Here is a 16,610-nt window from a genome sequence, read left to right as displayed (position 1 = left end):
GAAATCTCGTTAGAACTTATGCTCGGGTAGATTGGAAATTGATCGAAATTTCTCGCTACTCACCCAACCAATACACCCAAAAGCATTTTATGTTTCAAATTTTAAAAAAATTCTAGTATTTCTTGTTCTTCTATTGAAAAATCTTTTTACGAAATGAAAATAAGAAATTTATTAAAAAACGACTGTATTTTTTGACTGTAGTTGAGGGAACTACGTTATGGGTGTATTTCGGAAGCAGATTTCTAGTCATCCAGCCGGCGTTCGTAACTAGCTAGTCAGCCAACCGTATGCAATCGAAAGAACAACGAGATGTTTTCCAGGAAAATCTGTGAAGTACAACAACGACGGCTTTGTAGTCAGTCTGCTGTTGTACCGGAGTTTAGACATTGAAATGTCTCCCCGAACTCAGGGCTTCATTTCAGTAGGAGTAGAGGGGAACGTAGAATATTTTCCAGAAAAAAAACTAAACCTCCGCATATGAATTGAAATAAACTAAAAACAAAACAAAAACTGAAACAAGCCTCGTTTGTTCCAAGTTGTTATGAACATCGACTTTGAGGAAAGGTGGATAAAAATGTGGTGTGGAAGGTGGAAGTTCCATTTTGTTTGAAGAAAGGTCCTTTAGTCAACAACAACAATGATGGGTTTTATGTGCCAGTTCGGAAAAATGAAGGGGGTTTCCATGGCTAATGGTTGTTTGATTGGCTTCTATTCCTGATTTTTTTTTCTTTTTCGTTGTGCTACACTTCCACCCATTCCGAAATGCAAATTTGACTTTCAGGACAGGCTTTTCGGATTGTTCAAAATTCCAGTCATGTCCCCTTGTTAGGCTCCATGTAATTGAATGTAACTTGCTGTTGTTTGACAGAGAATGAGTGAGTTCATTGATCCAGGACTAGACTGGATTGGAAACCTAACGAGCACAGTTTTACACAAGCTTGATTTGATTATAGGTGGATGCGGTATTAGTAGATTCTTGAACTTCTTACGTGTGTACGAAAATTTATAAAAATTTTGAACACAGTGAATAAAACGTGTTGATTGTTTGTCCTTCTATGGCGACCGTCAAAAAGTGTGCATAATTTAGTTTCATTATTTCCACGAAAATTTAATTTGAACCATTGTTTTTATTTTTTAATATTTTAGCTATGCCAAATTATTACAAATAAAAACAACGTCGTTCGTTTATTTATCATATGATTGTATAACAAATATGTAAGTCACAACACGCGAACCGAGACTCGTATCGCGTCACAGTATGATGCATCTACCGCCACGCGAGAGTGCTAATGCTAACTGACGCTCGTTCAAATACGTTAACCCGTTAATTGCATGTCTCATATCGTTCTTGCTTACAATTTTAAACGAAGGTTTATTCGCTGAATAAATTAAATCGTCATCGAAACTTGGGATGAATAATCTACGTATGAAAACGAGTAAAGTATCGAAGCTAAGACAAATAAACAAACAGGCAGTATTTCACCTGAAACTTTGTAAACATTTCAACAAAAATAACTAATTATTAAAACAGACTTGCATACTTGAATCACAGACAGACCAAATTACATCTGAATTCAATGTTTTGAATTCAATCCTTAAGCTGATTTTTTTCTATAACCTCTGCTTGAAATGATATGGACTTTCCAAGATCGTTAATTCATCAGTTTTGAGTCAAATAAGTCGTTATGGAAAGATATCTTTGTGTTAATTTGAATTTGAAAAGTCAAATCACTGAATAATTGTAAGAGTTGGGTCGTATTCAAAACTCAATTCCTATTTGCTCTTTCTCTATGTTTCACAGCGAATGAAAAACAAATAAAAAAAATCGAGTTTTACCCTTTTTTGTTTTGATTTTGTATGGGACTGCTCGTTTCAAAAGAGTAACCTTTTTTAAAGTGGGAGGGTCTATAAGTAAAATAAATTAACTCGGTATGTTAAAACTTGAACGTGTACCAAATTTCATCAAAAACATGAAAATTGTATGAGCTCTGCCGATGTTCTGCTATGAATATTGAAGGGGAGTTTCAAAAGTAAGAGGAATCAATCAATCATTTTGTATAATCAAACCAATCATCATACTAGGTAAATTTTTTTTTTTGTGAACCAATTTTATGAAAATAACCTGAATATTGTTCAAGTTATGTCGTATTTTAAGTTGAATATGTATGGCAGCCCTCCTTCACTAGTCTTCAAACTACACATTATACAGACCACCCTTAGCCCAAAACACAGCTCGGGTATCGAATTTCTCTTTATTTCGACCTTGATGACATGACATTCATACGTAATGGCGTCATATAGAAAACGCCTCCATTAGAGTGTGGGCCTTAGCAATATGAAGGTTTTTAAATGCCAAAAATTTTACTGCTACTACCACCTATTATTGACCCTTTTATCACGATAACAAACTGTGCAAAAATTTACTTTGATTGAACAACTCAACGGCGATACTCAAACGCCTTGAAGTTGTTAGTTCTGGCAATACTGTAAAACTCTAAAACTTAAGTGGAGTGATGATTCTAAGCCTAGGATCAACTTATCAAGTTTTGGATCAAGCGAAAAAAAGTTATAGACCGTTTTGCATGTACATATATTTCCATACATTTTGTATGGGTTTAAAAAACTAAACAGAAATATCTGCAACTTTTATCGGATTTTTATAATTTAAATTTTATTTCGATTTCGTCAAAATCACTCCTGAACATTAAATATTGAAAAATAGAAAATTCAGAAGTGTTCAAAAGAATATTGAAGTGATTTTAATAAAAGATCTCACTAAGTTCTTGAAAATTTCGAAAATTTTCAATAAAGTGGCTTAATTAAGCCTTAAAGCTGCACACATATTTATGATTGATAATACCAAAATCATAAGACATTCATAAATCGGTTATATAAATCATATCGCAAAGGTTTTTGAATGGTATTGAAAAAATCCATGAGATCTGTAAAAACAATTCAAGAATCTAGAATGCTGACTGTAGTTTTGAATGTTCGTAATTATGAATGTTTCTATTATTTTCAAAATTTTGCTCAATATCTCAATGCATGATTTTATACGAGAATTCTAATTTAAAAACACTGTTTTTCACCGTTTGTAAGTAAAAAGCTCGGGACTTGGAAGACAAATTTATATTGTGGAGGAACTTCTCAAAAATACTCACAGAAAAATGGTATTAATGTTCAATAACGATTCAACGCCCAACGCTGAGAAGATAGTGATTTCTTTGAAATATATTATTCTCATTATAAGCTATCGCTCGTTCCAGAAAATTTGTGAGATGTGCGAAAAGAAAGGCATGATAAATAGTTACAACGGTATGAGAAAACAAGGGTTTTTGGTAAAAAAAAATAGTCGTTAAAAAAAAGTCCAAACTTTTTTATCAACCATATAAAAGCCTTAAAAAAAACTTGTTCAATATAAATCCAAAGTAAATGATGTCTTTATTTGGAAGAACGAATGTTCCGAAGAAGTACAAATCAATTGAAAATTAAGATAAATATAAAATGATCAAGATATACCAAGTGATGTTAGAAGCTATTAAATTTTGTCTGGTATTCAAGGCCGCATTAAAGGGGGGGGGGGCAAAAGGGGCAATTGCCCCCTCCCCCACCCGGCTCAGGGGGGCCTCCCGAGGGAATAAAAATTAACATTACTTTAATCATACTACCTCATTTTCTATAAATCTATGAAAAGAAATCAAAACAAGAAAATCGGAATAAAAACTTGAAATATACAAAACAACTAAAAGGGCCCCGTGAAATAATATTTAGAATAGTGTTTCTCTTACATAAATTAAGGGGGTCCCCTAGAGGAAACAGTGAAGAAGTTCTTCCGTATATTTCGGGTTGAGAACATCAAAGCCTTGGTATTGAATTTCAAAATTGTCTACCCAAAATCTGGACAAAAATAATGTAAACCGAATTCAAAACAAAATTAAGTGAATATGAGGAAAAACATTTCAAGTTTTTTTTTATCGAAACATCTTAGTCAGGTAAAATAAAGAAAAACATCTCCTTATTTTCATTACATGCAAACGTCTTGCACAATGATAATGTTTTTTATTACGTTAACTTTCCAAGTAATAGTTACTGCTCTTAAATAGCGATTGTATCCTATTTACCCGAAAACCATTGCCCAGAATGAATTTTTCCAAAAATGACAAATACCCGAAATCAAACCCCAGAATGAACCATTTCCCAGAAAAAAATTCCCCAGAATGCACCATTTCCCAGAATGGATCATTTCCCAGAATTTTTTCCCCAGAATGGAACATTTCCCAGAATGGCACAAATCCCAGATTTTTTCCTCTTGTATTTTTAATTGTTTTTATTTCTAATGAATTCTTGTAAATTTCATATGATTCGAAATTAATTTTTTCAAAATGATTTTTTTTAAATGAAACTACAACTTTGAAATTTTCCAACTAAATTTATTTTAGAACCAATATTGTGCTTTGTTTATGTTTTATGGTACTTTAATTGATTTAATGCTTACCATGGTCCTTCAAAAAACCGTTTTGGTATCCGACTCCTCACGCTGCGCGTTCGAACTTGAAAGACGTTTTGTCCTTCACGCTGTCGCGTGGCGGACGGGGCTAAGGGATCACCCCTAGCTTTCACGCAGACCTAGGAAGCCCCGGCAAACCTAGACCAATGTCTTGGGGCCGCCGCTTAGGACGGCGGGTCGGCGGCCACCTCGGATTTGGGAGCTTCGGCGGCTTCGGAAGCTTTATGATAAACATTTCAAAATTTTACCAGGGCAGTATCTGGATTAATACCGGGTATGATAATAACTTTTCACTTTTTAATCATTATTATTGATTATTTTCGTTGGTTGATAAATTCTAAACCCTTTTGAATTTTTGAAAATAAAATCTATAAAAATAACTGTAGTTGCTTAAATTGGACCAATTGACAGTACTGAGTTTCTTTATTGAATTTCCATCCCAATTTTTGTCTTTGGTTTAAAATTCGTATTTAATCATCTTCAACTACTTTAACAAAAATTTTACCCTATACTGAAGTAAAAATCAAGAATTCAGCATATCATTTCGATCTCATAGTTGAGTTGCTAATATCTTTGAGTGATTCTTTTAACATGAATATTCCTATGTTTTTTTCATCATTTATTTTTCCAGATTCAGTTCATTGAGATTTTCAAGTCTGGGGTTGTTACTTCAGTTACTGAAGTTCAGTTCCATGGTTTTTCTGAATTTTGAGAACTCATGATGTTTGTTTTAGGTTCTTCACTCATTTGGATTCCTTATCTGACTCTTTTCAATGATAACTGATTCTGTATTTTAAACATTTAATGTCTATTCTGAAATGTTTTTTTTTTTTTCAAACGATAAGTTTTTTATTTATACCCCTTTGGCATCGGGAGCATCGAATGACACTTTTTTCAGATTCAGAATAACAATTTGATAACTTTTTTTATCTGATGAGAATCATATTCATAAAGATCCCACGAAAACGTTTTGTTTGTGTTTCAAAGGTATAAAATTGAAATACACATTTGCTGCAATTTCTGCTTTAGCTCTAATTATTTTGTTTATTTTTTTTTTTTTTGAATTTTGTGTTTTATGTTTCAAATCTTCATGGTACTTTCCTATTGTCATAAGGTGAAAATTTCTCGATGACGCACAAACCAGACGATCAATGATGAAATGAAAAACATTTAAAATATATATCCGGTCATTATTTTAAATCAGAGAATTTTAGTTGGTGATAAGGGTATTAAAAAAACTGAGAATTAAATTTTGCATGTGGAAGCTCAAATCAGAGCTTTCATTTAGAGAAATTTCTAAACTCTTCCGCAATGTTTGCACTTGATTGATTGATAATTTTTATTTGAAGATACCAGAAACCATCTTCTACACAGAAAACATGGCAATTTGAAAAGAGTATATTGAGCTCATCTCCTGTTCTTTAACTCGTTTAAAATATTCAGGTTGGCATTTGAAAAAAATGAATCATAGGGGCCCCGGGCCCCGGGCCCCCGATGGTTTAATCCGGCCCTGCTGGTATTGTTCGTTTGTTGTTATTTCAAATTCAAATTAGCCCGTGGGTTCAAAAGGTTGCTCAAGGTTGCTGAAGGTCTAAGAAGTTCATTTTGAAGTTTTGAAATTTTTTTTATTTTTTAACTTAGAGAAATAGCACCAATGGTTTGCACTCTAAACATCTTTTTTTAGGTATTTGCGTTATTTTTTTTCCTACGCCATAAGAATAGGTTGTTCATTTTTCGCGACAATACTCTTTAATTTGCAAATTAAAACACTGTGAATATATCTTGTTAACAATTTAGTTAAATAACTTTCCATACCAGTGAACTGTTCTACCATAACCTAGAGATAATTCGAGCTTATAAACCTCCCAAATGAGAAACGAAAAAGTGTACCCAAAACGTCAAAATACGACTCATACAATAACGAAGCAGTAATGTTTTCTTTATTAATGACCAGTGTGGCTCAAAAGGTACATCCATGATGATGTTTGAGGTTGGGATGTTCCGATCAATACTCGGACGGTCCAATAACAACAATAAGCATGCCTGTCGATAATGATAATGGTGGTCAGGCAATAGGTATGGTTTGGCGATTGAGGCACTTTCACGCTCTTTTCCAGCTCAATTTAACTCATCGATGTTTTACCTTTTATCTGACACATGTTTGATCGGCTACGGGTGCGGAACAATCATATATGTATCTCCGAATAACATCCTCTCGAATGGCTAGACCGGCTTGATATGCGATTCTGTCGAAATTCATGGAACAAGACCATAACACAGTTGGATGAAATTATTTGAAAATATTACATTGTGAACATGGCAAATTTTTGATTAAGTCCCAACAATATTCAATGTAAACCTTAGATAAATAAATCCTAAAAGCCGGTCTAACGGATAATACGTTAGGTGAGAGTAACTTCGCAGAAATAACATCGGTCAGATGGGTACGGAAAAAAAGCAACAACCATCACGGGTATTATTATTGTTTAACAACCACAATACAACCTCTTATCCGCCATGAGCCATGAGCTTCGGTGAGGTCCGGTGTATAACCCAAATTTCGAATTTGCATCTCTCTTATGTTTGCTCGCAGTTTTCGCCTTTTGATGTTTGTGTTTTCAGACTTGTGTTATTTTTTTTAGGTTTATAATTTAAGAAAAACACATACGGTGATATACCACTCGAAGAAAATAAGTTACATTGAACATTTCAAACAAAACCCTTGCTACGGGGAAAATGGAAACAGGTAGCATCCGAAACAAATATCATAAAATATAAAGCGCCCGGAGCTTTTCCTTGCAAGAGCACATGAAACGAAAACCTACATCCATTCATTGACGCCACACCATCACCACCTCCTGAAGGATACCCCGAACCGAAAGGATAGTGCATGGGAAATTAAAACTTGCGAGAATGATGGTTCTCTCCCCACCATTCACAGCTATACTAAAAAGGGAGCCCCAAGAATGGTAAAACTACTAGTATATGCACGAAAAAAATCGATTACAATGACCCATTTGTGATGGCGGCCGGGGTGGTGTCAGAAATTTTTATTTCTTCTCTGTATCCCACACTACCGACCCACCCTTTTTCTCGAAGCATCCAATCATAACAACATTATGCAAAGAGCAGAAGCAGCAGCAGTGAACTATCTGAATTGGTTCGCTGGCTGACGACTACTTTCCATGTGATTTGAATATTCGACCCCCAAAGAAGGAGGAATATCGGTCGGGGAATCGTTTTGGGAAACGTTTGTGAACATTCTAGCTACTGGAACTGCTAGTACACCCATAGAAGAGGTTGCCAAAATCCAATGCCTATTTAACAAATCTCTGTACCGAAAATGCGCTGAAAGTGTACTGTACCAAATATGGTTTGATTGGAAAAGCACTACTGGCATAAAGACTCGAGCTCCCGAGCAAAATGATGCATGACCACTACATTCAAGCGAAACAAGAAAAATATTTTATGGGATTTTCATCTTAAATATTGGATAATTCATTACCAAAAAAAATAGTGAGAATCGAACTCACTGCTTGCCAGTCTGATATCTTACCCAGTGCACCATCTGAGTCGGTATCATACGAAAATTTATTGTCATAGTCTTTGTACCACTGCCGAATACCAAAAAATGCACTGCATTGGACGTCTGCCGCTTGGCCGGTATTTTTTGGTGGGATTGGGAAACTAGAAACTGTTTTCTATTGACGCACAGCTCATCTTGGCTGGTGGGTTTTTGCCGTCGCGTCGGTTGGAAACCAGTGATGTCAACCTTCCAGATTTTGTCTGGATCTTCCAGACTTTTTGGACTTTTGTCAGATATTTTTTTAGGTTTCCAAACTTCCAGACTTTTGACATTTCTTCCAGACATTTCCAGACTTTTGAATTTGGACAAGATGTTTTTCAAAAAACAGACAAAATTCAAATTTGTGTTATAAAGTAGCAGGAAATGATTCGAATTAGTAACTGAAAAATGAGGAATGCTACGCATATGGATGTAAAACAAGGAGTATAGCATAGGACAAAGTACTGCCGACAATACCACAATGGTCTCAGGCATTGGTAGTGTATAGAATGTATGATTATTATCAAGTCATGAGCATTATTTCCTACACTGCAAAAGGTCGTCACCTATAAAGTTCGCCATCCTGACTTATCCAGACATTTTTTCAAAATCTTCCAGACTTTTTCTGAAAAACAAGCTGATTGTTTCCATCCTGCTTTGTCTTGTGATAGGATATGTTTTATTTGATTTCTTTTAGACATATGCAATACGGTTGCGCTTGGAGGACAATGCCAGTTATAAGAAAGCCTCTTAATGCCGGTCCGGCATAGAATCTTATACCGATAATTCCACATCCAAGGAAGTGCATTATTGGAGTAGAGTCTGATTTGTGGGTGTAGAAGGATGAATACGAGCAATTGTAGTAGGATGGTTGCACCAATACCACTTTTTATCGATAGATTTATTCCTTATCGGTTGGCTTTGGATATGACCCCGGAAAATAACAGAAAAAAGGCATTCTATTCTAAATCTTTGGCGTTTTCAATGCACCTCTACTCTTCGATTTCTCTGATGGGTCATCAGTGCTCTCTCTTTGTGTCTTTCTTTTCATTTTAAATTATTCTTTTTTTTTTGTTTCGATTATAGTCGTTTTACCATCTTTATGGCATTCGCGACTTTATCGACGTTGCAGTTGGCGGATCGTTATTGAAAAACATCCGGTACAACTGTGTTCGATGTTTACTCTTGGGCTCGAACTCGCGGACATCGGCTCAGGAAGCAACAGACTTGCCAACTGAGCTATACCACGAGCCCATTTTAAATTATTCGATATCTCAATTATGAATAGTGTTCTTCTAGTTTTACGACAAGGAGCAAAGTGAATTTATCACTAACATGAACAAAGTACATCCAGTTGAAAAATCCGTTTAATGCTAGTTCTCAATGTTTCATAAAAGTAAAAAAAAAGCGTTTGCTGACTCAACGCTACTTCATGGCGAGGCTTCTCGCAAATACAAAAGCGAACATATTGAACTTGAATCACTTATGGCTTTTTCTGATAGTCGCCATATTAAAGCGCTGCTTCATTGAATTGAGTGTTTTCATTTCATAGCTAGAATCGGATCATCGATTGTTTTTTTAAGTTTTCTCAAAAGGCCATCGACGATGAGGATATGTAAAAACAATAATATGAGTTTGATATCCTGCGGGTTAAAACAGTATTCCATTTTTTGAGCGCTTCGATTTTTTGGGATTTTAGGTCCAAATTTGCCCATTGTGTATTGGTTTCCGTTTGCGCGATTAATTTTTTTTGTAATTTAAAAAATGACAAATTTTTAAAAATTACATTAAATTGAATACACTAACTACCATACCATCAAATCTCTTGGAATATGTAGATTACAGAAAGCAAATTCATGGTCGAAAAGTAGAAAAACCAATTTACGAGTAAATTGCCTGGTTGTCATTAAAGTCCATCCAGTTTTTAACGGTCGCCACAGCAGATTTTCACTGGGTAATTATCCTTCTAAACACAATAATCGAATTACTGAAAGTTTCAACAATATATTAATTTAGCTGAACGCATTTCTTCGATATATTGCGTACTTTCACTTGTTTTAATTTGTATGTTTATTCCTACTATGTAAAACATATTCCAACCATTACATATTCAACCATTAACAATATTGTGCCATCTAAAAGGGGTGCTACTCAAAATTCATCATCACTATGTGTTAGCTTGTCGTATACAAAAATAATCTCGACTAGACAATCAATGAAGAGGAAAAAAACACAAAAATAAAAGGAAAAAGTCCCATAATTTTTCACATTGCGGATGACTGACTAGGTATATAAAAAACGTGGGCTAACTACTGGTGGAGAAAATAAGTAGTCTCCACCAGCTTAACCCTCTGCGGGATTTCAATGCGACGAATAATTATCGTTGAGACTAGCATCACAGACGGCTAGCAGTGAAGCAGTAATCAGTAGACCAACGCCCACCTTAAAATATGCTACAGAATTTGATTGTTCACATGTAAGTTCTTTTTGTTCTGTTGAAGTTGAGAAAAATAAAATATTAGGCAAAGAAAACAATATTAGGCACGTTAATTACTAGACCCGAATCTGTTGTATTGATTTTGAAATCCAAATTTAGATTAAACATATATATTTTCATTTTTTTTTTAAGATTTTTATGCACAGTTTAAAACATTTAAGATTCTGTTTTTAATTTTTTTAATAATGAGTTTAAATTCTGCTTCCTATTTTAAGTACTAAAATTACTAATAGTATGATAGACCTTTTTGATAACAATTTTAGCATATTTTAAAATTGGTGCCGACAAAGTCCTGGCAATACTTAAAAAAAAGCTTTTAAAAATAGTGATTTTGTGAGGCTTTGAGAACAAATACAAATAGTGCCCTCATCTGGGAACTGGCTCTTATGGTTATTCTGGAGCACCTCTTCAAGACTATAAATCAGTCGAACAAATTCCCCCCATTCTATCCAGCCCGGACAACCCCAAACAAATATTAGGACTAAAGCCAAGTCCAAAACGGAGTGGACTGCTAGTTTCGGGCAAAGGGTTGAAATCGTTATTATGTAAAACGATATCGGTAGATAGTTAGGTACTTACTTGCTGTTCCAATTTCTGGTGTCTGCTGTTATTGATTGCACTCATAGTGTCTGCAGGTCGCCTTCCACCTCGTACCACACTCTCTCCGGGGGGAACACTTTCTGCGTTTTTTTTCTTTTAGCTTAGTATATTGATACGTTTTTTTCGAATACAGGTGTCCTGACGGGGACAGTAGGAAACAAACAAAACTGCAACTCACTAACCCGACCACAACTGCCTTTGTTTACGGAGATTTCACTCACTCACTGACGTAGTATTTGCTACCATTAAGGGTATTAAGGGGTTTTATTGAGGGGACCCTTTGGAAGTCCCCAAAGGTCAATTAAAAACGGGCAACTTTGCGACACACTTTAGCACATCGGTCAAACACACTCCTGGTGATCAACAACAAACTATTTTCTGGTGGAAATACAACTTATATAGTTTGTATCTGTTGTATGCCATGCGACACCTGTCGGTCTAGGATTGACCCTCTTCCACGGATTTGCCTATAAGCGCAATCAAATCCCCGAGGCGTATGCGTATGTAAGGGGACACACGGAGGAAGGAAAGATATCGTTTAAACAGCTCTGAATTCTACTTTCCGGTCGATTGGTCTATCGGTCGATGAAGTTCGAAGAACCTCCCTCTACCTCCTCTATATGTAGGCCGCCGTCGTCGTATAATCCTTCTGGGAACCGGCTGGATTGGTCACGCGAGAGTAGGCCCTCAGTAGCAGCAAATCGCGAACGCTATATTTTATTTTATCGATATGTCAAACGACGACGAGGACTACGACTTTGACGATTCATCACCAAGGGGTTTTTGTGTCTGTGCTTGTAGGGTTCTTTTTTCGTTCCCGGGACTTAGGAACTATAACCCGTCCCACCCTCTTCTCCGGATCGGTTTAGCTTTGCGTTATATATCCGCTTCGTAAAATATTCCTATAGTAACCTAGGCGGGTATCAATGTAGAATCAATTCCAAACCATCTGGAATGTTTTAAGTGGAACACTTGTATCCCGGAACTGGATCCTGGTTATCGAATCCAGATTGCACAAACTTGTTTTGTCTCTCTCGGAAGAGTTGACGGAACCCTGAGGGAAAAAATTACCACAACAAAACTGCACTGTTTGGGTCGCTATTCGATTCCAAGCTACGGATGAAAAAAACGGGGCCAACTATCACTACCTTCCACTGACTGGACTGTAATACACTCGATGCGTATACCGTATTCCGTATTCCGTATACCGTATACCGTATACCGTATACCGTATTCACCGTATATTTATGTTCAAAATTCACGATAGCTCGAATCCTTGGTCTAGGGTCACTCGACGGTGGTGACTAAAAAACACCACAGGACTAGGTATCTGAGAGTAACTAAATACGCCAGGACTTGGTCGGCAGCGATGCGCCTATAACTTTTGCGTCCTGCCAGCTGCACGCTTTTTCAAACAATAATGAACCAACATCGGTGGCCGTGTTCCGTTGATTCAATTCTGCTAGTGCTGAACTAGAATGAAACTCATCCGCTCCGTCCGACGACGATCGCGGGTTTGTATTGGTAGATATATGGGTTTATTTATCGTTGTTTTGCTCCCGTTGGCATTGATGTAGTGGGGTGAATGGTTCCGTACAAATTCTACCGTTCCGTTTTTGCAGCAATTTCACGAACACAACCGACCACGTGTGTTTCATACGTTGCTCTGCTTAGCACGTGTCAAGGTGGTTATTTGGATTTTCAAATGTTAACATAGCAAAATGTCACGCAAAACATGATTTAATAAAAAAAACTATTATGAATTTGTTTACCACTTGCCATGATTCTTTTTTGTTAAATTTCAATTCTAAATTTTTCAAACAAAAATTCTCAACACAGAATGAGATTTTCAATATTGGAAATTTCTTTTCTTAATTGTATAATCAAAATTTCACATAAACGGATTATGAATTTGAGAATATAATTATAGAATCAAATCACTTCAAGTGCATGGCTTTTTATGTTGCTCGAAATTTATTGATTCAATCATGCATTCTTTTGGTTCATATTCGAGCTGGGTTTGTTTGGATCGTTTGGACCTCCATGCCAACAGTGTCCATGTCCACTCCACACAGAAGAAATTTGGAGAGCATTTTTTTAAAACTGAATGAATGAGTGAATGAATGAACGAGTTATTTTAGCCGTTCCCATGCAGCATCAACACAATTAACACTGAAAAAATATCAGATCTACAAACAAAGGCCCATAAAAAAAATAAACAAATACAGACCAAGTTCAACATTTTGTGTTGCCAAAATCAAACGGTTTTTTCCTCACCTTTTTTCTATTATTTCTTCAGAAAAACTATTATTTTTATCATTAACATAATTTTGAATATATTGTTTACCATTTTTAATTATTTTTTACCTCTTCTTATAATGTTTTTGATGCATTTAGCACTTTTCTTGTTTTGTTTATGATGTTTTTTGTCATATTTGTTATTTTTTTCTGTCTCCATCATTTTTAAGTTATTTTTTGTCATTTTTAGTCTTTTGTTTGTGTAGTGAATTTCATTTCAAATTCGAGTTGAAATTAATCAACAAACTGAAGTCCGCTACAAACGACCGTTCGAGCTAAAAGTAGTTAGCAGCATGCCGTTGATTCCTACTTATTCCCACTCTGTTGTGATCAAGAGCGGAGAGCATCTTTCTCTTTCGTTCAAACGCTTATTTTCATTTAGGTAATTGTGGGTAATATCATGAATCGAAATAGGTTTGTTCATTGCAATACATATTATGATTCTCTTTATCTTTAATTTATCCATTATTCTCTACATTACCCTTCGCCTCTAAACCCACCAGTAAAAATATATTTCTTGACATTTCACTTACTTCAAAAATATTTTCGTTCGTAGTGTTATTTTCGGTTTTACGCACTCCCTTATAATAATTGCAATTTTGCTTACCTTATTTTAGTCCACAAGTCATATGAGAAATCGCACAATTCAATTGGTATTTTTAGCATTGAAGTAAAATTTCGGCAATGTTTAACAGTCAGGGTATCAGCGTGTGGAAAAACACACATTTAAAATTTAATTTATTCGACAGGTCGCACTTCTTTCGCAGTTCGCAGTTCAATTCAGTGCTAGTTCGCAATGTAATTCAGTGCACAGTTCGAATAAACAAACCGGTATCGATTTCACTAAAGGAACCGGAAATCGCCGTCTTTTAGCTGTATTGGAACTGGGTCATTCAACTACTAAAAAAATCACATCATTTCAAAATTCTTTTTTCTGGCGTCACTTGAGAACCATGTTACATAGCAGATTTGGTCGCTTGTGTAAACTAAGGTTCTCCAACGAAATTGAAATCGATTTTCGACGCATTTAAGTAATGCGGATTATACCACATACGCGAAAAACCATTTTAAAAAATCAGCAGTTTATTTTCAGATCACTTTGAATTCATTTTTTTTTATTGTTTCTAAATTTTCTGGATAATCTGGAGCAACTGTGCCCATATCTTCTAAAAATCTCCGAACTAAATAATGAACTATCAAATCTTGCAACAGATTTTTGAATTCCGTATAATTGGAGTTCAGATGCACAACAAAACCATTAAGTTACATCACTAAGATTACTCTGAAAATTACCAATCCTATGCTTGGTAACCCTACACAGCAAAAAATTTCTAAAAGTATACGCAATCTAAAATACGAGTGATCTACTTTTTGACCAGTGTAATTCAAAACTTATGTAATTTTACACTCTTTTTGATCTATTTTTGAATCATTGGTATAAACTTAAATTTGTATGATCTATGTTTACACGCCCTGATCTAAAAAATATATCTCAATATAAAATTACATCGAAAACAATATAAAACACGACAGATCCATTGTTTTCCTTTTTTTCGCGGCATAAATTGTTATGTTTTTATCCGAGATGGTGGTTTATTGTGCGACAAGAAAAAAAAATCGCTTCCGCAGTTAATTTAGTATAAAAACCGAACCAAATTCCTTCTAGAATTGAATTAAAAAATGGTAGGTTATAGTTATAGACGAAATGAAAAAAATGGAACTTCAAATTCTCTTTCGATTGCAGGAATTGCTGTTTTATAAATGGATCAAAAGCCGAATCAATGTTGAATGTTTCTAATGTTTAGGGGATTCCGATTACTATGCTGTTCCGGAAGGATTCAAGAATGCTGCCTGACGCTGATCGGCAAAACATCGCCCTGTAGGGGATCATCGGACACAACCACAATTCCAGCTGCCAGTGATGGTGTGCGTTTTTTGAGTTTGCAGTGTATCGGCAATACATGTTAAATAAAATGACACATGTGGCGTATTTATTCATAAACAATTCCCAAAGTCTGATTATTTTAAAAAGATTTGTATAATAAACGCTAATATGTTTTGAAATTTACATCATTGTGTATTTTTACACGACGGTTTATGTCATCCGTTTTCGTGCATTGTTTTCGATCTAAATTTACACGCCTCAAAAATTACATTGTTGAGAAAAATACACCGTGGTAGAATTTTATATCAAAATTGATGTTCCGTTTTCGTGCATCGTTTTCGATCTAAATTTACACGATTTTTTCTTGCTGTGTATTTAGATTTCCGAACAGTAACACGATATTTCAAATAGGGATACAGAACCGATTGTTACTACACACTTAATCTTTTCTCCTGTGATCGGATCGATTTCGTCCTGTATTTTCAACAGCTGAAATTACAGGACGATTTCAGGACAGCAAAACAGCTCAGGAAAAGAACTGTCAAATTGTCCTGTAGGTTCGAAACGATTATCTCCTGTGAGCTCGAAACGGTTTTCACCCGTTTGTCGTAAATTCTGCTACCCTCTCCCTTAGTTTAAATTCTTTTATTTTTTTAATTGCTTTCAATGCACTGTTCAGGAAAAAAAATACAACAAGAAAAATATATTTCAAGCATTTTATTATATTTCACCTTATTTCACTAGTTTTGCACATCTCAACCCTTTTCACTTTCAAAGCACCAAAGACGAGACAGTCCTCTGTAAATAAACAAAAAAAGATTTTCATTACTTTCGTAACCAAAACGCTGGATGGCAATTAAACTTACCTACGCGCCGGGTGAACTATGGAATTTAAAGCCTTGCGCTCCGGGTCCATGGCAGCTAGCTGAGTCGATTGGCCAACCAAAGCATCCAAAACGGGGGAAAGAATCCTGACCAATGGTAGAATTTGTCCACACAGCCGTGCTGCTCTCTAATGCAATGCGTTCTTCGCAGCCTCAACTTAAATTTTTAACCATCAATCAATTAAAATCTGCGCGAGTACCGGCCACCAAAAAATCAACAGTAGGTAACCGCAAAAAACGATAAGCAGAAATGGTTAGCGGTTATAATTTTTTCTGCATTGGTAAAAAAGAGAGAAAAAATCCTTTTTTAAACAAGAGCAAGAGAAAAAAATTACAAGAAATGTGTCTCCCGTGATTCTGGAGGACACTGTCCT

General features: G+C 35.5%; 1 protein-coding gene across 2 annotated transcripts in view; it reads right to left on the bottom strand.

Annotated features, from left to right (window-relative positions):
• Nucleotides 1-16,610, bottom strand: part of LOC129744739 (protein king tubby 1) — a 165,222-nt gene that overhangs the window by 137,897 nt on the left and 10,715 nt on the right. Inside the window, exon 1 of one of the 2 annotated variants that reach the window (XM_055737426.1) lies at nucleotides 11,149-12,563. The exons of the other annotated variant lie outside the window; for it this stretch is intronic. Within the exon in view, the coding sequence (XP_055593401.1) occupies nucleotides 11,149-11,193 (45 nt within the window). The 5' untranslated portion in view covers nucleotides 11,194-12,563. Of the gene's footprint in view, nucleotides 1-11,148; nucleotides 12,564-16,610 lie in introns of those variants that run through there. 2 annotated transcript variants of the gene reach the window in all.

This window comes from Uranotaenia lowii, chromosome 2 (genome assembly GCF_029784155.1).
Source record: "Uranotaenia lowii strain MFRU-FL chromosome 2, ASM2978415v1, whole genome shotgun sequence".
Taxonomy (NCBI): Eukaryota; Metazoa; Arthropoda; class Insecta; order Diptera; family Culicidae; genus Uranotaenia; species Uranotaenia lowii.
This window is presented reverse-complemented; position numbering and strand designations above follow the sequence as displayed.